This window comes from Salmo salar, chromosome ssa09 (genome assembly GCF_905237065.1).
Source record: "Salmo salar chromosome ssa09, Ssal_v3.1, whole genome shotgun sequence".
Taxonomy (NCBI): domain Eukaryota; kingdom Metazoa; phylum Chordata; class Actinopteri; order Salmoniformes; family Salmonidae; genus Salmo; species Salmo salar.
The window spans coordinates 157,315,371-157,336,707 of NC_059450.1; the positions used below are offsets into that span (position 1 = coordinate 157,315,371).

A 21,337-nucleotide genomic window follows, 5' to 3' on the forward strand; every position below is an offset into this window, starting at 1 on the left:
CTACAACTCCCTACTACATCACACAGTTCAGGCTTGATCTGATTTATCTCTAGAGAAACTACAACTCCCTACTACATCACACAGTTCAGGCTTGATCTGATTTATCTCTAGAGAAACTACAACTCCCTACTACATCACACAGTTCAGGCTTGATCTGATTTATCTCTAGAGAAACTACAACTCCCTACTACATCACACAGTTCAGGCTTGATCTGATTTATCTTTAGAGAAGCTGTGCATTAAGCTCAGATATTTTTTTTAGGGGGGGGGTTAATCGCTCAGCATCATGTTCCTCCATTATCCACATTCATTCCATTGGTGTTAACTGATGGAGGGGGGTTTGGGGGGGTGAACTGGAGGGCATTTAGTGGAATGTTTGGAAAGTTGCCTTGACCTGAGGAGAACCTGTAGGTAAATTATAGATGCTAAACGCTCTTCTAACTGTTCCATGTTATGTTATGGTGTTATGGTGTTATGAGTGTTGTGTTATATTATTGTTTTACAGTGGCTTGCGAAAGTATTCACCCCCCGTTGGCATTTTTCCTATTTTGTTGCCTTACAACCTGGAATTCAAATATAATCCCCACAAAATCTATCATTTGATTTACACAACATGCCTACCACTTTGAAGATGCAAAATATGTTTTATTGTGAAACAAACAAGAAATAAGACAAAAAAGCAGAACTTGAGCGTGCATAACTATTCACCCCCCCAAAGTCAATACTTTGTAGAGCCACATTTTGCAGCATTTACAGCTACAAGTCTCTTGGGGTATGTCTCTATAAGCTTGGCACATCTAGCCACTGGGATTTTTGCCCATTCTTCAAGGCTAAACTGCTCCAGCTCCTTCAAGTTGGATGGGTTCCTCTGGTGTACAGCAATCTTTAAGTCATACCACTGATTCTCAATTGGAGTGAGGTCTGGGCTTTGACTAGGCCATTCCAAGACATTTAAACATTTCCCCTTAAACCACTCGAGTGTTGCTTTAGCAGTATGCTTAGGGTCATTGTCCTGCTGGAAGGTGAACCTCCGTCCCAGTCTCAAATCTCTGGAGGACTGAAACAGGTTTCCCTCAAGAATTTCCCTATATTTAGCACCATCCATAATTTCTTCAATTCTGATCAGTTTCCCAGTCCCTGCAGATGAAAAACTTCCCCACAGCATGATGCTGCTACCACCATGCTTCACTGGGGATGGTGTTCTCAGGGTGATGAGAGGTGTTGGGTTTGCACCAGACATAGTGTTTTCCTTGATGGCCAAAAAGCTCAATTTTAGTCTCATCTGACCAGAGTACCTTCTTCCATATGTTTGGAGAGTCTCCCACATGCCTGTTGGCGAACACCAAACGTGTTTGCTTATTTTTTTTCTTTAAGCAATGGCTTTTTTCTGGCCACTCTTCCCTAAAGCTCTGTGGAGTGTACGGCTTAAAGTGGTCCTATGGACAGATGCTCCAATCTCCGCTGTGGAGCTTTGTAGCTCCTTCAGGGTTATCTTTGGTCTCTTTGTTGCCTCTCTGATTAATGCCCTCCTTGCCTGGTCTGTGAGTTTTAGTGGGCGGCCCTCTCTTGGCAGGTTTGTTGTGGTGTCATATTCTTTCCATTTTTTATAATGGATTTAATGGTGCTCCGTGGGATGTTCAAAGTTTCTGATATTTTTTTATAACCCAACCCTGATCTGTAGTTCTCCACAACTTTGTTCTTGACCTGTTTGGAGAGCTACTTGGTCTTCATGGTGCCCCTTGCTTAGTGGTGTTGCAGACTCTGGGGCCTTTCAGAACAGGTGTATATATACTGAGATCATGTGACAGATCATGTGACACTTAGATTGCACACAGGTGGACTTTATTTAACTACTTATGTGACTTCTGAAGGTAATTGGTTGCACCAGATATTATTTAGGGGCATCATAGCAAAGTGGGTGAATACATATGCACACACCTTTCCGTTTTAGATTTTTTTGAATTTTTTTAAACAAGTAATTTTTTTCATTTCACTTCACCAATTTGGACTATTTTGTGTTTGTCCATTACATGAAATCCAAATAAAAATCTATTTCAATTACAGATTGTAATGCAACAAAATAGGAAAAACGCCAAGGTGGATGAATACTTTTGTAAGGCACTGTATGAGTGTTGTCGTGTCCCGCCCCATTCTCTGCTGTTGCGTGATAGGTTCCAGTGTGCCCAGCTGCCCAATCAGGTCCTGGAGAGCATCAGCATCATCGACACGCCGGGGATCCTGTCAGGAGCGAAGCAGAGGGTGAGCCGAGGTAAGAAGAGGTGGAGGTAGGGGGAGTAGACAGGACAAGGAGAGGAGGAGGTAGGGAGGAGTAGACAGGACAAGGAGAGGAGGAGGTAGGGAGGAGTAGACAGGACAAGGAGAGGAGGAGGTAGGGAGGAGTAGACAGGACAAGGAGAGGAGGAGGTAGGGAGGAGTAGACAGGACAAGGAGAGGAGGAGGTAGGGGGGAGTAGACAGGACAAGGAGAGGAGGAGGTAGGGGGTCACAGACACACATGGTACACACCGGGTCGGGTCTGGTCCCTCATCTGTCATGGTCAGCTAAAACAAATACTTCCTCCCTCATGACCTGGCTAACCCATGTGACCGACCTCCATGCACTGAGGCAAGGAGACAAGGATATAGGATGACAAGGATATAGGAAGACAAGGATATAGGTGGCAAGGATACAAGGTGACAAGGATAAGGTGACAAGGATATAGGGTGACAAGGATATAAGGTGACAAGGATATAGGTTGAAAAGGTGACAAGGATATAGGGTGACAAGGATATAAGGTGACAAGGATATAAGGAGACAAGGATATAGGGTAATAAGGAGACAAGGATATAGGGTAAAAAGGAGACAAGGATATAAGGTGACAAGGATATAGGGTAGTGTGTGTGTGTGAAAACATGCTTTGGTGATGAAATTGAACTTTCTTATGTTATAAAATACATTTTACCAAGACAAATATGATTATTTATGTTTTGAATCGTTCAGTCGGATGTTTCTCTTAACATATCATTAACATTATATCTGGGAAGTCGGATTTCGTAACCTTATTACATCCAATAATAAGCAGCGATCTCTGTTGACTTAGCTGTGCCACTTCTCGCCGCAACTTTTGAGGATTTTACATGTTGGGGTGGTCTTCTGCAAAGTTGTTTCCGCAGGTCGTAAAAAAAACTAAAATGGACAATGACACAAGCCCAACTAAATGTAAAAAGCTCCGTTGAAATTTCAGATACGCTTGTTTTTCTGAAAAGTCTTTGAAAAATAACAGGAATTTGAAAATATTAAAGAACTTAAACTAAAGATACTAAAATATAAAAATACTACGTCATGTCTGAAAATCGATCTCACCTCCTGTATTGTTTGATGTCCTCTGGATTCGAGGAGAAAGATGAGAGTTTAACAGTGAGTCTGTCAGTTAGCCTTAATTCTCTCACAGCATCCAGCCTAGCTGACGCAACCCACTGGGCACAGACATCACTTCAATGTCTGCTTTTGATTTACATTTGGTTGAGATGTCAACTAACCTTGAATTCAACGTGAAATCAACAATAAATGTCACCATATCAATGAATTTGGGTAAATTAAAGACTAAATGCCTTTACATTGATGATTTTGGTTGAAATGACATGGAAACATCGTTGATTCAATCGGTTTGGCCTCCGTTGATTTAGTCAGCCTAATCTTGGCCACCCTTCAAGGGTAAAAACTACAATAAGTTTTGAACGGATTATGACTTGAGACAATAAGGTTTGGAGCATTGGTTTACTAAATTGTCAAAAGATGAGTTTTTGATTGGACACCCCAAGGAGATAAGGCTACAAGGGGGACGAGGATACAAGGGGGACGAGGATACAAGAGGGACGAGGATACAAGGGGGAGACCCTCCACACACAAAGATAAATACAGGACAGAGGTTTTGAGCATGAAGCCTCATCAATCTGTCTCTCACTCCTTTAAATTCCCTCCCTTTCCATCCTGGTACTGTGTCACCGTTCACGGGGCACGAGTAACTATAACAACATTCAGTAATGATGATGTTGGAACAACGGGAGAGACTCAGCCTTGTGGAACATATGAGGGTATGTCCACTGCCTCCTGTTGTTATGATGTTATTACATTCCAACCTAGCAGTTAGGACAGCGTTCTGCTCAAGGTCCCGTTGGAGTCGCATCGTAACGTATGTACGGCAGATACTGGAGAGGAAGCTGTATCAGTTAGAGGAATGTGAGGAACGAAGTACTCATCAGAGAGAGAGAGAGAGATGTGAAGGGTCTGTGTTGGCCTGTTCCTCTCCTCTCCTTGTGTGTGTGTGTGTGTGTCCACGATTTGCTCTAAAACCAACTTCATGGGAGTGCTTCAACATGTATTTTATATATCTATGTTTTAAAAATGTTAACCTTTATTTATACAGGTTTTTCTCATTGAGATAACATCTCTTTTCCAAGAGAGACATGTTAAGCATGTGTTTTGTGCTCATGTGTTTTGTGCTCAGCGTGTTGTGTGCTCATGTGTTTTGTGCTCAGTGTGTTGTGTGCTCAGCGTGTTGTTTGCTCATGTGTTTTGTGCTCAGTGTGTTTTGTGCTCAGCGTGTTTTGTGCTCAGCGTGTTGTGTGCTCATGTGTTTTGTGCTCAGTGTGTTGTGTGCTCATGTGTTTTGTGCTCAGTGTGTTGTGTGCTCAGCGTGTTGTGTGCTCAGCGTGTTTTGTGCTCAGCGTGTTGTGTGCTCAGCGTGCTGTGTGCTCAGCGTGTTTTGTGCTCAGCGTGTTTTGTGCTCGGCGTGTTTTGCGCTCAGCGTGCTGCAAATTTAGAAATGTAACACCCTTAATCCCCTCGTGTCCCGTCTCTCCCCTGACCTCTGACCCCTAACCCTTCTCCTCAGGCTATGACTTCCCAGCGGTGCTACGTTGGTTTGCGGAGCGCGTCGACCGCATCATCCTCCTGTTCGACGCCCACAAGTTGGAGATCAGCGATGAGTTCTCCGAGGCCATCGGAGCGCTGCGGGGTAACGAGGACAAACTGCGTGTGGTCCTGAACAAGGCTGACATGGTGGGAACGCAACAGCTGATGAGAATCTACGGAGCTCTAATGTGGTCCCTGGGCAAGGTGAGAGGAGTACTTTATTCATACCCAAGGGAAATGGTGTCATACTACAGCTAGTAAAAACCTGTATAAATGATGACAACAATCACTAGAAAATAAATATTATTGTGGGGGCGTTATGCATTGGTTGAAGCTCATTGTTTGAAGCTCATTGGTAAATTAAAATCTCTCTACCATCATATCTAATATGCCACCAATTTCGATGAAAATTTCCATATCAACTTGATTGGAGGTACACAGCACACACTCCTCGCCTGTCGTCATGAGTCGTCCGGTAGTTAACGAGAACCACACAGATTTTTATCAGGGTCTTTCTTGCCCCCCGACCTAACTCAATGTCTTGGCGTCGGATAAGAACCGTTACTACAGCATCCGTAAAGTGACCATTAGACTTGCCACCTTTCGGACTGAATAAGTTTGTAGAGGCAACGGTTTTCATTAAGTTTGTAATTTATCGCTCTCACATGCTCATTTCTGTCCGTTAAGAACCAACGATGTGCTACCTTTTTGTAGCCGAATCTCAGAGTTCTAAAACCGGACCAAAGCCCTTCAGATTAGAGGCAAGCTACAAGCAAAGGAAACTAGCTATATTTTGTTATGGAAGGTTTTTCACATGGCTGAAGTCATCGCAAGATAAACTGTTGGCCTTGACACTTGGGTGTGAATCATCACAAACAAATAAGATAGCGAACGTCCTTGGCTAACTAACGTTAGCCCGTAATGTTAGTAGCTACAAGCCAACAAGGCTGTGACATTAGCTGCATGGACAGTTCGCGATGCGCCGGCCCAACTCAATGTTGACAATAGCTCCAACATTCTTCCACAGAGCACAGTTAGCTAGCCAACTAACGTTAGCCCGTAATGTTAGCTAACTTACGTTAGCCCGTAATGTTAGCTAACTTACGTTAGCCCGTAATGTTAGCTAATTAACGTTAGCCCGTAATGTTAGCTAACTAACGTTAGCCCGTAATGTTAGCTAATTAACTTTAGTCCGTAATGTTAGCAAATTAGCGTTAGCCCGTAATATTAGCTAACTAACGTTAGCCCGTAATGTTAGCTAACTAACGTTAGCCCGTAATGTTAGCTAACTAGCGTTAGCCCGTAATGTTAGCTAACTAGCGTTAGCCCGTAATGTTAGCTAACTAGCGTTAGCCCGTAATGTTAGCTAATTAACGTTAGCCCGTAATGTTAGCTAACTAGCGTTAGCCCGTAATGTTTGCTAACTAGCGTTAGCCCGTAATGTTTCCTAATTAGCGTTAGCCCGTAATGTTAGCTAATTAACGTTAGCCCGTAATGTTAGCTAATTAACGTTAGCCCGTAATGTTAGCTAACTAGCGTTAGCCCGTAATGTTAGCTAATTAACGTTAGCCCGTAATGTTAGCTAACTAACGTTAGCCTGTAATGTTAACTAACGTTAGCCCGTAATGTTAGCTAACTAACGTTAGCCTGTAATGTTAACTAACGTTAGCCCGTAATGTTAGCTAATTAACGTTAGCCCGTAATGTTAGCTAACTAGCGTTAGCCCGTAATGTTAGCTAATTAGCGTTAGCCCGTAATGTTAGCTAACTAGCGTTAGCCCGTAATGTTAGCTAATTAGCGTTAGCCCGTAAAGCCCGCACCTAAAGCATTTAGGAGTGTGTATAGCCCTTTGTGATACAATTGATTGATATTATTGATATGATTAACAGGTATTCAACACTCCAGAGGTCTTGAGGGTGTATATCGGGTCGTTCTGGTCCGAGCCGCTGCTGGTCCCTGATAACCGGCGTCTGTTTGAGCTGGAAGAGGAAGATCTGTTCAGTGACATCCAGAACCTTCCTCATAACGCAGCCCTCAGGAAACTCAACGACCTGGTTAAGAGGGCACGACTGGTCAGGGTAGGTTCTCGCTCTCTACAATGTTTGATTTTGTATTTTTTTTTAATGTTTTATTTATTCTTTATTTTTGACAGGGAGTCATGTTGAGACCAAGGTCTTTTTTTAAATTATTATTATTATTTTTTTTTTTACAGATGAGCCCTGTAATTACCAAACTAGAAAACTAATGGTATATCTATCGGAATCTTTCTCTATGTCTCTCGCTTATCAACGTCACTCACTCATCCCTTTCTGTTGAAGTAGATGGTATGATATAATGAACTCTGTAACACACATCCTGTCTCGTAGATCGCGTTACTGAGGAATAAGGTGTTTTACTAGATTCATATAAGAAAATGAGGAGAGAGTGGCATTGCTGAAGTTAATACTTGCCACCCTCCCCCCTAATTCTCTCTACCCTTCTTTCTCTTTCTTTCTCTCTCTCCCATCCCTCTCCCCCTCCCCCCACATCCTTCTCCCTCCACATCACTCTCCCCATCCCTCCACATCACTCTCCCCATTCCTCCACATCCCTCTCCCTCCCCCAACCCCTCTCTCTCTCTCTCTCTCCCCAACCCTCTCTCTCCCTCTCTCTACATCTCCCTCTCTCCACATCTCCCTCTCTCCCCCCACATCTCTCTCTCTCCCCCTACATCTCTCTCTCTCCCCCTACATCTCTCTCTCTCCCCCCACATCTCTCTCTCTCTCTCTCTCTCCCCACATCTCTCTCTCTCTCTCTCTCTCCCCTGCACATCTCTCTCTCTCTCTCTCCCTCCAGGTGCATGCTCACATCATCAGCTATCTAAAGAAGGAGATGCCAACCTTCAGGAAGGACAAAATGAAGAAGAACCTGATCTACCAACTTCCTGTAATCTTCTCCAAGATCCAGCTTCAGCACCATATCTCTGCTGGGGATTTCCCAGACTGTGCCAAGATGCAGGTCTGTTTAGTCTAATATTTCTGTTCAGGTTTGAATGTCCAAAGCTCAAGTCTGGTAGTTCATCCCTCTGTAATATTTGCCAGATGATTGGCTAACTAGTTTGCTGTGGTCTCTGTTTCCCCATCCAGGAGCAGCTGTTGATCCATGACTTCACTAAATTCAAGCCTCTGAAGCCGTCCCTGATGGCTGCTCTGGATGAGCTGTTGGCGTCCGACATCGCCAAACTCATGCCCCTGCTACGCCAAGAGGAGATTGACGCAGGGGTGCAGCCTGGGGTGCAAGGGGGGGCCTTCCTGGGTACCCGCGCCGGGCCCTTTGTGGAGAATGACCCATTCGGAGAGGTGGAGAATGGGGGGGAGGAAGGCGAGGAAGAGGGCGAGATGGCCTGGGTAGTGACCAAGGACAAGCCCAAATATGACGAGATCTTCTACAACCTGGCGCCCAACGAGGGTAAACTGAGTGGCACCAAGGCCAAGGACTGGATGGTGAGCACCCGGCTGCCAAACTCTGTCCTGGGGAGGATCTGGAAGCTGTCTGACGTGGACCGGGATGGCATGCTGGATGACGAGGAGTTTGCCCTGGCCAGCCACCTTATCGAGGTGAAGTTAGAGGGGCATGGTCTGCCCCCTGAATTGCCCGCCCGTCTGGTGCCACCCTCCAAGCGCAGAATGAAAGGATCGGATATATAGAGACTATTACATCAACCCACCCTGTGGAGCTGACAGTATAACCCTCTGACGGCTGACACACACGCTACTGCCCCCCCTCCACGTTGTCCTCTTGTCTCCTTGTCAGCCCCTGGGTGTATCTCGATAGTCTAAGGTAGCTTCCTCTGGTCGTTTCATCTCCGGTCTTCGAGAGGGAGACAGTAAGAAAAAGGCTTGACAGAGTAGCGGAGATGAGACTCGAACCCCCAGTCTGTGTGTTTCCAGTCTGGTTCCTTTCCTATAGTGCAGATGAATGAAAGGAAAGGAGGAAGGAGAGATACTTTACACTATTGAAATGCACCCCGATTTTAGTCTTATTGGATCATGTGTTTAGCTGAGCTGAGGTCAAATAAAGGCTAGTGGCCCACACCTATTATACTATATTATACTCTACTGCTCTACTCTATTATACTATATTATACTCTACTTCTCTACTCTATTATACTATATTATACTCTACTTCTCTACTCTATTATACTATATTATACTCTACTGCTCTACTTCTCTACTCTATTATACTATATTATTGTCCACTGCTCTACTCTATTATACTATATTATACTCTACTTCTCTACTCTATTATACTATATTATACTCTACTGGTCTACTCTATTATACTATATTATACTCTACTGCTCTACTTCTCTACTCTATTATACTATATTGTAATCTACTATACTCTACTGCTCTACTCTACTGTACTCTACTCTATTATATGCTACTGTACTATACCAATCTACTCTACTGCTCTGCTCCACTCTAATCTACTACACTCTACTCTACTACATTCTACTCTACTACACTCTACTCCACTCTACTACACTCTACTCTACTCTACTACACTCTACTCTACTACATTCTACTCTACTACACTCTACTCTACTACACTCTACTCTACTCCACTCTACTACATTCTACTCTACTACACTCTACTACCCTTTACTCTACTCTACTACACTCCACTCTACTCTACTACATTCTACTCTACTACATTCTACTCAACTACACTCTACTCCACTCCACTCTACTCTACTCTACTCCACTCTACTCTACTCCACTCTACTACCCTTTACTCTACTCCACTCTACTCCATTCCACTCTACTCCATTCCACTCTACTACATTCTACTCTATTACATTCTACTCTACTTCACTCTACTCTACTACATTCTACTCTACTCTATTACACTCTACTTCACTCGACTCTCCTACATTCTACTCTACTACATTCTACTCTACTACATTCTACTCTACTCTGCTTCATTCTACTCTACTACACTCTACTACACTTTACTCTACTCTACTACATTCTACTCCATTCTACTCTACTACATTCTACTCTACTACACTCTACTCCACTACACTCTACTCTACTATATTCTACTCTACTCTACTACACTATACTCTACTACACTCTACTCTAATACATTCTACTCTACTACACTCTACTCTACTCCACTCCACTACATTATACTCTACTCCATTCCACTCTACTACACTCTACTACACTTTACTCTACAACATTCTACTCTACTACATTCTACTCTAACACACTACTACACTCTACTCTGCTCTACTCTGAACACTAGTTTCTCCAAAATAGCAGAACTCCTTAACCACACATTCTCTTTCTAGAAGTCTTGCATTTGTATATGTTATATATTCTCACACAGATGTTGTTATGTCAGAAACGACATTATTATAAATCCTCACTCTATCACATCTACTGTTTAACTCAACATTCCTTGAATGACTGGGTCCACAGTGGCATCACTGACTGACAAGTCTACTGTTAATTACACACTGATATGATTTCTGGTATACATGTATCTGACTTACTCCGTACTATATTTTACTTTTACATGGAGCTATTTATCAGGGAGTGTTTAAACAAATCAAAAACAAGATAGAGAAATACACACTAATATGAGTACACTAATATACACATGTATTTGATAGACAGCTGTTGCTATTAGCAACAGTATGAAAGTTGTTTAGTCATCTCTCTGTCTGTCTGTAGGGGACTGGTCTAACCAGTGACATTACAGCATTTCTATAGTATAGTTTTACAGTAACGTGCCATCGTTTTACAGTAACGTGCCATCGTTTTACAGTAACTTGCCATAGTTTTACAGTAACGTGCCATCGTTTTACAGTAACGTGCCATCGTTTTACAGTAACGTGCCATCGTTTTACAGTAACGTGCCATAGTTTTACAGTAACGTGCCACCGTTTTACAGTAACGTGCCACCGTTTTACAGTAACGTGCCACAGTTTTACAGTAACGTGCCACCGTTTTACAGTAACGTGCCACCGTTTTACAGTAACGTGCCATCGTTTTACAGTAACGTGCCATAGTTTTACAGTAACGTGCCATAGTTTTACAGTAACGTGCCATAGTTTTACAGTAACTTGCCATAGTTTTACAGTAACGTGCCATAGTTTTACAGTAACGTGCCATAGTTTTACAGTAACGTGCCATAGTTTTACAGTAACGTGCCATAGTTTTACAGTAACGTGCCATTTTTCCTCGCATTCTTTTTTCTTTCTCTCATGGCAAAAAGAATACATGTATTTTTTGATTCATTATATATATATTTTTTGCTGTTTTTTTTGTTTTTACTATTGCTGTTGATTTGTGTATGTACTAGACAAAGAACTGCCTTTGTTTGAAATGAATGTCACATGCTATGAGAACAGCGTTGTTCCCTGAAACAGTCTGGTTTGTTTATCTATTTTTACTGACTACTGTACACAGCTAGCTTCACCATCTGCTACATGTTGTATCATTATCATGCCCTAATAAACGGTGTGAACTGTGTTCCGATGACCTCCGATGACCTCTTGTTCAGAATGAAGAGGAGACGAAGTTGAATTCATCGGTGTTTAGAGAAAGGAAAGAGATCCAAGTCAATGTGTGGATTAAATAGTAGATAGACACACTTTTGACTAAGTGTGTTTAGTACGAGGAAAATAATTTTTCAATATGTGCATGAGTGGAACAGTAGAATGTTAAGTGTTCCTTAAATATCCCATCTGGACACAAAACAGAATATGTATCTATCCACATACAGAACATACTATATTTAGGCAACACAGTAAAAAATATATTTTATATTTCAAACAAGGCATAACAGTGGATGCAGGCTGATTCTCTTTTATAGCAACAGTATAATGTTCACTTGGTTTCTCAATGACTGTCAGATAAACAGTGAGTCACAGTGCTTCAGGCCAAAACCCCATACCACCATTTTCCAGTGGTACACTCACTCACTCACTCACTCACTCACTCACTCCCGTTCTCCCTTAAACACAAACACGCCAAAAAACGTATCCAAATCTCTCTCCAGCCTTCCAGTTCAAGCAGTCCCAGGTTTAACTAACTGACATACAGCACAGTAGATCATGAGGTATCATCCTCTCTGTTTATACTCTGTTGAATTCTTTCTGGCGTAAGTGCCTCTAAAATGTGTGTGTGTGTGTAGGCTTTTAAGGTTTGCGGAGGGAGGGAGGGAGGGGTGGTCTGGTCTCCCTGCCTGCCTCTTTCACTCCTCCATGGAAAGAAATACAAAATGAGAAACAGTCATTCCTTCCCCCGCTCTCTTTCCCTGTCTCCTCCTCTCTCGTTATCTTTCCCTCTCTCTCTCTCTCTACTACCCCTCGCTCTTTCTTTCCCCCATCTCGCTCCCTCTTTCTCTCTCTCCCCCCTCTCGCTTGCTCTCTTTCTCTCTCTCCCCCCTCTCGCTCGCTCTCTTTCTCTCTCTCCCCCCTCTCGCTCTCTCTCTCCCCCTTCTCTCTCTTTCTCTCCCCCTCTCTCTCTCTTCTCTCTCCCCCCTCTCTTTCTTTCTCTCTCTCTCCCTCCACCTCTCTCTCTCTCTCTCTCTCTCCCCTCTCTCTCTTTCTCTCTCCCTCCCCCTCTCGCTCTCTCTCCCCCTCTCTCTCTCTCCCCTTCTCTCTCTCTCCTTGTGTACAGTGTGACTCACATGCCAGGAATGTGGTGGGCTGGCCCGAGAACTATTAATATCAGCTTTCCTGGGGTCCGCTAAGTTTCCTTGGGCTCAGGCTCAGCCTCTAGACACTACCTTTATTATAGGCATTAACAACCTCCCCCTATTTGGACTTTTCCCTAGGAACAAGATGTTTAGGCCGTGCCCATAACTTGCTGTGTGTGTGTGTGCGTGCGTGTCTTGGATGGGGTCTGGTCTGCTGCTGCTGCTAATTTCCACCAGACAGTTTCAAATAGACAAGATATGTCCAAACCCTGCAGGAAATCTCTTCTTTTAGATAACACACTAACCTTTTCCCAGATTTCCTAATCAGATTAACGGGCAATTCTGCTTACAGAACAGTGTTGCCTTTCCAAACACAACAATAATGTGGTGCAAATGTCTTGACGTTTCCTCATGAGCTGTTTCAAAACGATTTAGTTGCTCAAAAACAGTTGCAGTTACTATGGTGGAAAATGTATTTTTTTTTTTTTTTCTTCACACACACACACACACACACACACACACACACACACACACACACACACACACACACACACACACCATTCTACGTGGCATTCACATGGCGTCAAGACTACGGCATATGAGGACCATACAGAGCATGGAACACCACCAAAGAACAGCCCACTAAACAGGGGTCTCCAACTACGTCATTGGGCGGATATATGGGGAATTCCTCACCAAGACGCCCCGTGAAGGACTTTGGATATATTTAACTTTGAATGAGCGCCATCTAGTGGACATAAATATGTTTTCATTTTTTTCAGAAACACGACGATATAATGTCGGCCTGTAGGAGGTATGAACGCACCATTTTGCACTAGAATTACAACGTAGAAGAAGAAGAAGAAGTTATTTTTGCAATAGCAGAGAGGAAGAGGCGAAGCAAGAGGGTTTACTCGGCCCAAAATCTGTCCAGGAAAATAAGATCACGAAGTGAGGAATTTTTGTCTTGAGGTCAACGAGTGTCGAATTTGTTCAACAACTGTAATTGCTCATTTGCTACGTGAGGCTTATCTAATCGAATATACATTTCGTAATTGTTAGGTTGTTACAAATGCACTGATTTAAGTGGACGCACGTAACATTTCGCAACTATGAAAAAAAAAGACCATATCGGAGTTGTACCTGTTGTTGACACATAATACATTTATTTGTTGATTCACCTTTTGTTTTTACTATTGCTGTTGATTTGTGTATGTACTAGACAAAGAACTGCCTTTGTTTGAAATGAATGTCACATGCTATGAGAACAGCGTTGTTCCCTGAAACAGTCTGGTTTGTTTATCTATTTTTACTGACTACTGTACACAGCTAGCTTCACCATCTGCTACATGTTGTATCATTATCATGCCCTAATAAACGGTGTGAACTGTGTTCCGATGACCTCCGATGACCTCTTGTTCAGAATGAAGAGGAGACGAAGTTGAATTCATCGGTGTTTAGAGAAAAGAAAGAGATCCAAGTCAATCTGTGGATTAAATAGTAGATAGACTATTTAGGGCTTCCGAGGCACTGCATCTCAGTGCAAGAGGTGTCACTACAGTCCTTGGTTCGAACCCAGGCTGCATCACATCCGGCCATGATCGGGAGTCCTATGGGGCGGTGCATAATTGGCCCAGTGTCGTCTGGGTTTGGCCGGGGTAGGCCGTCATTGCAAATTAGAATTTGTCATTAACTGACTTGCCTAGCTAAATAACGTTTACACACATACAATATCTGCTCTTTCATTAGCTTAAATGGTCCAGAGTAATATCTGGTTTGGCCATGTCATTTTGGTGATGTATATCCGATAATTCCCTATGAAATTAAGACTAAAAACTAGCAAAACAGAGCAGCGAATTTAACAGACGTTTTTATTCGGGATAATGTGTATCCAAGTCTAAGGTGTTGCGGTGTCAAGCAATTGCATTTGTGCTTTCATCTGGACATCTTCATAAGGTTTTGAAAACAATCAGAAATAAACAGCACAACACTGAAGTGAAAATAATGACTTCGCAACGGCTATATGAGAATGTGGTGATCTCGGGAATATTTAGACAAGAAAATAAGCATGTTCGGACATGTATTTCCATTGTTACAGTGGTCCCTTGACTATCTTGTCAATATAATAGATAGTCTTTGGCAACAGCAACAGAGCTGTTTTACGACAGTTGACTATCTTGTCAATATAATATATCGTCAGAGCTGTTTTACGACAGTTGACTATCTTGTCAATATAATAGATACTCCTTGGCAACAGCAACAGAACTGTTTTACGACAGTTGACTATCTTGTAAATATAATAGATACTCCTTGGCAACAGCAACAGAACTGTTTTACGACAGTTGACTATCTTGTCAATATAATAGATACTCCTTGGCAACAGCGACAGAGCTGTTTTACGACAGTTGACTATCTTGTCAATATAATAGATACTCCTTGGCAACAGCGACAGAGCTGTTTTACGACAGTTGCGTACTGTATTCCGAGCGTCCGGTGTCGTACATTTTGCAGAATCACCATGGCGTCTGTATTGAAAGAGACCGCGGGGCTATATGAAACATTGAAAACGGAATGGAACAAGAAAAATCCAAATCTGAACAAATGTGGAGAAATTTTGAGCAAGCTCAAGGTAAAGGCTATTACAATATTTCGTTTTTTTTTCTCTCCTCACCCTCGAATCTAAATTATATGGTATTTTTTTTGTCAATTAGCTAGTATTGCTAGCTAACGTTAGCTAAGCTAACGTCACCAACTGTTTTACAAAGATATCAACCGTCCGTTGCTATTTCTTTCTACAGATCTCGTTATTGGAGTTAAACTTCTTACCAACGACTGGAACTAAGCTCACCAAACAACAGCTTATTTTAGCTCGTAAGTTACTAGTCATTACAACAAAATGCTAACTGGCGAACGTAGTTACATTGCGGTGGCTTTTCTGGCCCCAGAAAGTATAACTTTTTATTTAGTGTCGAATGTGGATTTTAAAAGCTTTTAAATGTAAGGTCAGGACCTTTACCTGCATATTGTTAGTCTGTAAATGTTAAAATATGTTTGATAGAAGTTAAAATCGTGTTAAAGTGTTAACCAATATGCCTGCTCTGTCATGTTCACTCAGAGCTATGGCCAATTTAAGGCTCAACATTTATACCACCCTGTTAGGTTCCTCCCTGTTAGGATTATGCATGTAACAAACTGGAAAATACACCCCAAAAAATTTTGTAAGTGCCTGAGCTTGACCAATATGCTGATGTGGAAGTCAAACGTCCTTTTTCTGATATATATTCATTCAAAAGTTGAGGTTGGAATGACCCAGCTAACTCATAGCTTCTTCTCTCAGTGAGACCTGTAACAGTGCATTTACACACAACACGATGGAATGAAACAACGGGCCCCGTTGGAGGGACCTTTGGGCAATGCAAGGGAGGGGAAAAGCAGAAGATTATGGATACACTAACAAGATGCATGTCTCTCGGCCCTTAGAGTGGGAGTCGTTGTCCACAAAGCGGCACAGTTGGGCTGTCTAGCTCCCCCCCTATCCCATTCTTTGGATTGGTGGATACATCTTATTATTGTAAATCCTTTTTTGAATATTCGATGTGAGTTGTTGAAGTCAAGTGCCTGTATTGAAAGAAGAGAGCATCTAACCTCATGCTCTGAATATACATAGCTATCTGGAGAGAACTGATATAAAGTGTTTTCTCTCTCCAAGTTGCTGGGACGTCAAGTGTCCTACTTATATCAGAACACTCATAACAACTTAAATATTATGAAACATCTATTAGATCAAATAAACCTCACGCAGCAAGTAAGCCAATTATTATTTTTTTGACCAAATTTGACACATTGACCTTATACAAAAATGCGAAACAATGAAAATACACCACCTGCTGGAAGGAGACAGTTTTTCTTCTGAGTTGGGCGCCTCTCTTCTTCTCTGGGAAAGATTAACTTTATGCAAATACTCTGATATCGCAACGTTATTGACCAATCGAAGCTCGGTAGAGCTTCCAGACCCTACTGGATTGGCTGTTTTATACCTAGCACTACCTAGTCTGCTTGCTAGCACCCACATGAAAGTGAAGTTGGAGTGGCCATCTGAATTATCATGTTACTTGGAAATGCACTAAAGTTACATATTGATCTTTCGTCGCCCAAGGTGACATTCCGTACCCCGAAAACATATTTACCAGCCCTATGGTTGATCTATTTCCCCAGAAACTTGTCATCACAAAAAGGCAAATCTATAATCTGAAATGCCTTACCAGTCGTTTCAAGCTACACCAATGTGTGAAAATGTTTTTTATATCCAACTTTTCCCAGAGTTGACTGAATTCACATCATATTTCCTGTAAGGTGCACTGCCATCTTGGATCAGGCACTAATGTCTCATAGCAACCACTACAGAGTATAGGGACTAGGGAGTGAGCATCTTTTTTTTATTTTGACCATAGTTCACACATTCTATAGCCTGAAACGGGTCAACCAGCGAGCTGGTAAATATGTTTTCTGGGTACGAGATGTGGTCTTCAGCGACGAGAACTGTACAGGTCTCCCAGGAGCGAAGAGGCTAGCTGCCTCATATTTTTGTTTGTTTGTTTGTTGACATGTCTTCCTACATGCTCGTCAGTAGAAAGGACTTTCCGGAGTCATTGCTCAGAATCATCAGAATAATTTCAGTGTGCGATAACTAAGATGTCAGGGTTTGATCATATATCAACTGGATGACGACAAGTGGCTAACAGATTTGTCTACGTTGTTTCTCAGGTGATGTTCTGGAGATCGGGGCTCTGTGGGCTATCCTGAAGAAGGACATCCCTTCCTTTGAGAGATACATGGCCCAGCTCAAATGTTACTACTTTGATTACAAGTAAAATGTCACTTATTGGTTTTGTTTCATGTTCAAAATAATACCTTTAATCTTTCTCAATATATTCGCATCTCAACCTATGCTTGTTCAATCAACTAGATCAGTGTCTCTCACTTTCTCCCTCCATCCAGGAATGAGTTGCCGGAGTCGGCCTACATGCACCAGCTGCTGGGTCTGAACCTCCTCTTTCTGCTGTCCCAGAACCGTGTGTCAGAGTTCCACACAGAGCTGGAGAGGCTGACTGCTAAAGACATCCAGACCAATGTCTACATCCGCCACCCTGTCTCCTTAGAGCAGGTAACTGCTGTTGCTTCAGGCCCTTATTATCTCCCCAAGAAGAGTCATATAAATAATTAATAAATAAAAAAATGCATGAAATGTATGCATTCACTACTGTAAGTCGCTCTGGATAAGAGCGTCTGCTAAAATGACTAAAATGTAAAAATGTAATATTCTGGCCTTCATTGACTTAGTTAAATATCTTCAGTAGGAATTCAAAATTTTGACCTTGCTAATGGCTTATTTATTTGTTCTTTTCTCATTTCTTCTTCGTGTAACTTCCATGTGTAGAACTGACTTGTAGAATGTTCTGTTTTCAACTTCCTCTGTCAGTACCTGATGGAGGGAAGTTATAACAAGGTGTTTCTGGCCAAAGGAAACATCCCTGCTGAAAGCTACACCTTCTTCATAGACATTCTGCTAGACACCATCCGGTAAGAGACATCATGACATTGGATGAATGAATATTGCCCGGAAACGGCAGGATGCGTGGCTTGAGTGAGGAGTCATCCTTGTGGTCCGGTAACGACACTGTGTGTTCCTTCTCTGTTTCAGTGATGAGATTGCTGGGTGCATAGAGAAGGCTTATAAACAGATTCAGTTCAACGAAGCTACCAGAGTGCTTTTCTTCTCCTCACCAAACAACATGACAGAGTATGCCAACAAGGTTAGTTCATGTCTGTTCTACTCTGTTCTGTACACTACTGAACACTAACCTGGTCCAAGATCTGCTTGTGCTTGACAAAGGACCATAGGAGTTAGCTTTACAGCACAAACAGATCTGGGACCAGGCTAACTGAACATGCCCCTGGACTTGTGAGAATGGGCGATCCTTAGAACTTGAGTTTAGTCCCATCTCATCATATTAAAGTTGTCTGTGTTGCAGCGGGGGCTGGACCCAGAGCCTCTGGTCATATTAAAGTTGTCTGTGTTGCAGCGGGGCTGGACCCAGAGCCTCTCATCATATTAAAGTTGTCTGTGTTGCAGCGGGGCTGGACCCAGAGCCTCTCGTCATATTAAAGTTGTCTGTGTTGCAGCGGGGGCTGGACCCAGAGCCTCTCATCATATTAAAGTTGTCTGTGTTGCAGCGGGGCTGGACCCAGAGCCTCTCATCATATTAAAGTTGTCTGTGTTGCAGCGGGGCTGGACCCAGAGCCTCTGGTCATATTAAAGTTGTCTGTGTTGCAGCGGGGGCTGGACCCAGAGCCTCTCGTCATATTAAAGTTGTCTGTGTTGCAGCGGGGCTGGACCCAGAGCCTCTGGTCATATTAAAGTTGTCTGTGTTGCAGCGGGGCTGGACCCAGAGCCTCTGGTCATATTAAAGTTGTCTGTGTTGCAGCGGGGGCTGGACCCAGAGCCTCTCGTCATATTAAAGTTGTCTGTGTTGCAGCGGGGCTGGACCCAGAGCCTCTGGTCATATTAAAGTTGTCTGTGTTGCAGCGGGGCTGGACCCAGAGCCTCTCATCATATTAAAGTTGTCTGTGTTGCAGCGGGGCTGGACCCAGAGCCTCTGGTCATATTAAAGTTGTCTGTGTTGCAGCGGGGGCTGGACCCAGAGCCTCTCATCATATTAAAGTTGTCTGTGTTGCAGCGGGGGCTGGACCCAGAGCCTCTGGTCATATTAAAGTTGTCTGTGTTGCAGCGGGGCTGGACCCAGAGCCTCTCATCATATTAAAGTTGTCTGTGTTGCAGCGGGGCTGGACCCAGAGCCTCTCGTCATATTAAAGTTGTCTGTGTTGCAGCGGGGCTGGACCCAGAGTCCAGATGACTACTACTCGTTCAGCAGCCAACAGCAGAGGACCGAGGAAGTCAACATCCCCTCCACCGAGCTGGCTACGCAGGTCATCGAATATGCACGTCAGCTGGAGATGATTGTGTAGAGAGCGCCGTACTACAGAAGCTAGCTATGTTCATGACACAGACACATGCATACATACAGTCCACAAATGTTGACAGATTGTCAGACTGGTAGATTTTCCAACACTTTGTCATTCTGTACCACTCAACCTGCTTCTCACGGCTCCGATAAGAGACGAGACAAGAGTTTCCTTTTTACATCCTAGTCTGACCGTGTGTTTACGCATCGCAGTAATGTACTGAAATAAAGTCATCACTTCACAACTAAGGCCAGTTCAGTGGCTCCTGACAGCTTTGTCCACTTTTAGGAATTACCCCCCGAGTTTAAAAGATTGAGGTGTTGGGCACGTTGTAACGTCCCCAAGTTTCCATTTACCCTGACTACTTTGAGGAAAGTTTTGGAGGGTTTATGTCTAGGGAATAGGGTGTAATTTGGCGGGTTTTTTTCTCCTTTTCAGTCCATTTACTAATTCATAGCGTGCTGTAGCACAGTGGCCAATATAGTGGTGGTCTTCCATATGTCTCAAAATGGCTGACGTCCTGCGTTACATCTGCTATTTGGCCTATCCTTGTCCTCTGAGGTATCATCTTTAAAACTAGGGGTTTTCAACGCCCTGGCCTCGTCTCCTGGCAACTGACAAAGAGAATTGCTGTAAAAGTATTTGTTTAATGTCTTGCTCCACTTCCTCCCTCAATGGTTTGTAATCTAATTGATCTGGAAAATACAAATGTTTGTTTCTGAAAGATTATCAACATTTTTACAATTTAAAAAAAATAAAATCTTTTTTTTTCCTGACTTATGGTCTACTTTATAATTTTCAGTGTAATTGAATAGGTGACTTAACATGACTACTGCACTACATCAGTATAAATATTTCCTCCAGTATTTTGTGAATGAACGTGTTGTCGTCACTAGTGAGTCTCTCCTCTCTCTCTCAGCGCTAGGGAGGCAGCTAGGGTTGCTGTGGTGACCCAGGGAGGCTCACACAGGTAGTTCCTGCTCACGTTCAACCTGATGGGGGAGAGAGATGAGGAAGAGACAGGTTGTCTTTCTCCAATGGGGTGGGGGACGATGACGACGACTAGAAATGATCAAGCTAGTATAGGAATGGAAAAGGATATTTTCTATCCTCCCATGACTTGGTGCCATAGCTTGACACATAACAATAGTGTTATATCACACTACACTCACAAGGTGAATGAGATATTAAAGGATGGAGCCAAAGCTGTGTAGTTTGGTAGGTAGCTAGGTTGAAGTGTGTTAAGTGTGACTCACCACTTGGTGACGTTGGGTGGCAGCGCTGCATTAGTGGCACGGTGCTGGCAGCGGGCCCGGCGCGAGCAGGACTTATCCACCGTGAACGGGTGCCAGCAGCCTGATGGGTGGGGAGAGCACTTGGGAGACACAGCAGAGGCCGGTGGGTTATCCTCAATTTTCTCCTCTTTCTTAGCGTCCTTTGTCTTCACCTTTTCTACTAACCTCCTGGACTGAGCCACTGCTTGCGTCTGTTTCTTCCTGGACTGGGCGGGAGGAGCCTTGGCTGGGGTGTCTGGAGTGGGTTTGGAGTCTGAGGCTTGGGGTAGCTGGGTAATGGGTATGGCAGCAGCAGTAGTAGTAGTTTTAGGTGTGAAAGGGTTGATGCCACTGTACCACTCCTCAAAGGCTGTGTCTATCTCTGTAGGATCATTCACCTCCCTCACGGTCACCTTACTGCCAAGTGTTGTA

General features: G+C 43.2%; 2 protein-coding genes across 4 annotated transcripts in view; both read left to right on the top strand.

Annotated features, from left to right (window-relative positions):
- The window catches only part of ehd2b (EH-domain containing 2b), a 39,186-nt gene extending 30,041 nt beyond the window's left edge, over positions 1–9,145 (top strand). For both annotated transcript variants that reach the window (XM_014215539.2, XM_045724907.1), the window contains exons 4-8: positions 2,172–2,269; positions 4,894–5,117; positions 6,803–6,991; positions 7,749–7,910; positions 8,039–9,145. In XM_014215539.2, coding sequence (XP_014071014.1) covers positions 2,172–2,269; positions 4,894–5,117; positions 6,803–6,991; positions 7,749–7,910; positions 8,039–8,599 — 1,234 coding nt within the window. In that variant the 3' untranslated portion in view covers positions 8,600–9,145. The remainder of the gene's footprint in view (positions 1–2,171; positions 2,270–4,893; positions 5,118–6,802; positions 6,992–7,748; positions 7,911–8,038) is intronic.
- A 5,829-nt stretch (positions 9,146–14,974) lies between these two features.
- Positions 14,975–20,404, top strand: psmd8 (proteasome 26S subunit, non-ATPase 8). 2 transcript variants are annotated; one of them, XM_014215537.2, is made up of 7 exons: positions 14,975–15,237; positions 15,407–15,479; positions 17,373–17,475; positions 17,607–17,772; positions 18,088–18,188; positions 18,310–18,421; positions 18,692–19,546. In XM_014215537.2, exons 1-7 carry the CDS (start codon positions 15,127–15,129, stop codon positions 18,722–18,724), a joined length of 699 nt encoding a protein of 232 aa, XP_014071012.1. In that variant the 5' UTR covers positions 14,975–15,126; the 3' UTR covers positions 18,725–19,546.
- The last annotated feature ends 933 nt before the right edge of the window (positions 20,405–21,337 follow it).